We start from the raw sequence: 3,581 nt of genomic DNA on the forward strand, positions 1-3,581 counted from the left end.
ATCCGTTTCGACGAGACGAAGAACTTTGTTGTTGAAACGTTTTTCATCCAATGCCATCTTAATTGAGTTTTTGTCCATACAAAAATCTAGTGTCAACAGAACCATCTCCTACTCCACTGCCCACCATGATTGCTCCCCTTCGTCCACCGCCACGCCACCGTGAGCACTGCACGGACGTTTGAGCATGTCCTTGCCACCCAAATCGCACAGCGACACTCCTCTTCTTCACCTCAGGCCAATGGCTCCGCCACGACCTCCATGATGAACTAGCAGCCGTCGGTGTTCGTTGATGTCTAGCCCTAGCTCTCCCTCTTGTCGGAGCTCTCTCTGTCTCTCTGTACTCTCGCTCGAATGATCAGAGGAAGGAGAAGGATAGGAAACAGTGGACAGGTGGTTTTCCGGCGCACAAACGCCCGTCGCAACAACGACAATTTTTCGTTGAGCACAAACTCAACCCACAACAATTACAACGATCATCTCAGGGGTTTTATACCTGGGTCGGTGCTGGGACACGATCCCCATGCCTCCTACCCAGCTGAGCGCCCGATCGGTCCGCTCTGGCCGCGGCCACCACATGCACATACACGCACGGCTCGCAGCGAGCCCACAACGATCTCCACGCTCACCCCGGCATCCACTAACTGCCTAGACCTAGTCCTACGCACACACACGCACGCACACTGCCCATACACTAGTCGGACTATGCCCACGCACTAGTCAAACTATGCGCAGACACACACGCACGGCCCGTACCAGCGCCCGACACGCTCGGCGCCGCACACACACGCACTGGACATTCCCGCCGTCGCTTATTCCCCAACAGTGTTCCCAGGCACGTCGACCCCGCAGGCCAGACAAATTGATAAGTTTAACAAGTTCAGCATGTCGCAACCATCCCTCGTAAATAAATATCTTCATGTTCCCACTCTTCTTCTCCATATGTTTCCCGAACCTATAGACAAGTGACGTTCACAAAAAGGATAATGAGATTGGTTCACTTATACACTTATACAGTGACTAAGATCATTGCTGGTAATAACTACTGCTATAAACAATTGATGCACACGTGACAGATAATGGTTCACTCATATGTAGATGTACCATGTTAAAATAAGATCACATTGCTGGTAATATAACTACTGCTCTTAAGCTTGGTCGGAATCTACTAACTGCAAATTGCATCAGTCATGTCAAATATACAACAACACAATAAAATGATTAAAAACAGATCAACAAACAGAGTGCCAGGTTAGAAGTTGTGCGACTCAAAAACTCCCAACTGAGACAGTTGTAAGAAGCTGTGCCTAGTGTCTACTGGCATTATTTGCACCTTTGTAATTCAGTGAGTAATGTGAAACATGGCGTTTGTTCCTTCAGCGCGAATGCACAGCGATGCGTGGAATCCGCAGTTCCCTCTCTTGTGCCCTTATTTTCTTGATCAATTCCTCGAAAGATTGAGGTATATAGTGGTACTCGTGGAACATGAGCCCTTTACTCCTACATATGTTCAGGAAGAGAATGACACTAGAATTAGCAATTACACATATATATTCAATGCAGTAGATATTGATCAGGTGCAACTGTGCGGGGGAGGCAACTAAGAAGGAAAACATACCACACGCGAGGATTGCAGTACGTGATAAGATGATCAACAATGGTGAAGGGACGCACAGAGGGGCGGATCCTATCCTTCTTGTCGTGTATCTGGCAGGAATCTGCCAATCGCTCAGACAAACCAGTCCCCAGCGAATACACCAGAATGGGGTACTGTGGTAGAGTGGAGTAAATGGAGTTGCTGCTCAACGAAGGGAGATCGCTGGCTGAAACAGACAGGCATCGGTCGCCGCTGAGAAACAGCGCGCGGTCACCTATGCTCTTAACCGGGATAAGCTTATATCGTTGGCTGTTCAGATCCACTGCATAGAGCCTGCAGACTATTCGCCGCGACCAGTCCAATGCATTCCATTCTGACCCATTTGCATAAGGAGCTGGCTGCCGGACAGCGAGCAGCATCCTTCCTCCAGACTCCACGAGGTAAAAATTACAGACTTTGCGGTCAGCAGAATGTGGAGCGTGAGCAATCACCACAGAGTTCTCTTGCGGACCGTTTCGTCTCGAAGGGTATAGCTGCACAATCTCACTCGAACAAGACAGGGTGGCATAGAGCCTTCCTTGGAAGGGCAAGGCGCAGCAAACATAGAATCCTCTGTGGAGGACCTCCCAATCTGAGCCCGGGTCGGCAGCAAGCACCACGTCCGTGTAGGGGAACCAGACCACCACGGTAATGGAGTCTGCGGAGGACGCGCTGCTGCACACCGCGGCGTTCATGTCAAGCAGGGACGCCTTCTGCCTGACCACCTGGTGGTACAGAGTAGCGAGGGGCTGAAAGTCGACCACGTCGCGCGTGAACGGATGCAGCACGCGGACCGCGGTGGTGGTCTTGTGCATCAGGATGACGAGACCGTCGGTGAAGCCGATGATTATGTGCCGCCGGAGCTCCGGCAAGGGGACGCGGAGGCGCCTGGCGGTGCGCGTGTGGAACAAGACGATCTCGCAGGCGTCGTCCGGGCGGACGGCGTCCCCGTCACAGAGCGCGACCCAGCCGCGCGGGCGGAGGCGCGGATCCCGCAGATTGGGGTCGCGGGGAGCGGGCGTGCAGGCGCGCCAGCTGAAGCAGACGGCGCGGAAGCAGATGTAATCGACCACATCGCCGCCGGCGGCCAGGAGCCGGCAGGTGATGAGGCCCACTATGTCGGTGGGCAGGGACGCCCAGCCACCGATTTGCCGCGCCGGCGCACTGTGCTTGCACGCGGCGAGCGGGGCCAAGGCGGAACCTTTTCGCTTCCTTGCCGCCGCCGGCGCGGCCGGAGCAAAAGGGGGCAATTTCCTCCCCATCCCGCAAGGACTCCTCGGTCAAATCACGGCCTGGACTTACTTGGATCTTCTCCTTCGCATCCCCAATCTACTTAATCTCACGCTGGCGGCTGCACCGACCCCCAGATCGAATTGAAAAATGAGTCCGCCTCTGCCGTCCCAGGTCTGTCTGGGTGGAAGAAAAATCACATTTAGACGGTGTGCCTCCGGGGGGGAAAATGAGATGGGTACCTGACCAGGCCGCCGGCGTCGGGCGAGGAGATGGGAGCACGCCGCCGCGGAGCACCCGCGCGTCTCTCCCGTGAATTTGGCTCGATTCGGCGACTCTTGCGTTTCGCCTTCAAGACCTTTCCCGTGTACAATACAAAGATCCAGAGACGCGCTCGGAATCGGAAGGGGGGAAATATCCCGAGTATAACCAACTTTAAAAGGTGTTTGTGTGCAATTCAAAAACATTTAAAAGGCAACAAGCGTGGCCGCACCCGCTGCGGGAGTGGAGCCGGATCCTCTAACTTAAAAAGGGAAGCCACGGTGATACAGTGCTTGTCTAGTGCAAAATGAAGAAGGAATGTTAGGGACTATTAGGAGATTATTTACTTTTGGTAATTACTGTAGATATAAAAAATCCAAAATTAATTTTATCTCACCATGAACTTGTTTTGTATGTAATTACTATGAATGTACATACTAGATTTGTAATTTAAAAA

The 3,581-nt window shown here is 52.8% G+C and overlaps 1 protein-coding gene across 5 annotated transcripts; it reads right to left on the bottom strand.

Annotated features, from left to right (window-relative positions):
• Positions 1-406: 406 nt before the first annotated feature.
• Positions 407-3,350, bottom strand: LOC125514988 (uncharacterized). 5 transcript variants are annotated; one of them, XM_087528800.1, is made up of 4 exons: positions 3,111-3,349; positions 1,616-3,039; positions 1,331-1,497; positions 407-952 (listed from the first exon to the last, which is right to left on the bottom strand). In XM_087528800.1, the coding sequence occupies exons 2-3, from the start codon at positions 2,893-2,895 to the stop codon at positions 1,374-1,376; spliced, it is 1,404 nt and encodes a 467-aa protein (XP_087384926.1). In that variant the 5' UTR covers positions 2,896-3,039; positions 3,111-3,349; the 3' UTR covers positions 407-952; positions 1,331-1,373. The 5 variants fall into 5 exon arrangements, with proteins under 5 accessions (XP_087384926.1, XP_048536346.2, XP_048536345.2 ...); XM_048680389.2 differs by having other exon boundaries at positions 3,106-3,349; XM_048680388.2 differs by having other exon boundaries at positions 1,616-3,043; positions 3,106-3,349.
• Between the last annotated feature and the right edge of the window lie 231 nt (positions 3,351-3,581).

The sequence above is a fragment of the Triticum urartu genome, chromosome 6A (genome assembly GCF_056163025.1).
Source record: "Triticum urartu cultivar PI428250 chromosome 6A, HENAU_Tu73, whole genome shotgun sequence".
NCBI classification, from domain to species: Eukaryota; Viridiplantae; Streptophyta; class Magnoliopsida; order Poales; family Poaceae; genus Triticum; species Triticum urartu.

Bases quoted from the DNA above. Each gene is read 5' to 3' on its own strand.
- LOC125514988 (XM_087528800.1), bottom strand. From the start codon at position 2,895: ATGGGGAGGAAATTGCCCCCTTTTGCTCCGGCCGCGCCGGCGGCGGCA. The intron at 1,498-1,615 runs GTATGTTTTCCT...GAACATATGTAG, and splicing joins TACTGCAATCCTCGCGTGTG to GAGTAAAGGGCTCATGTTCC.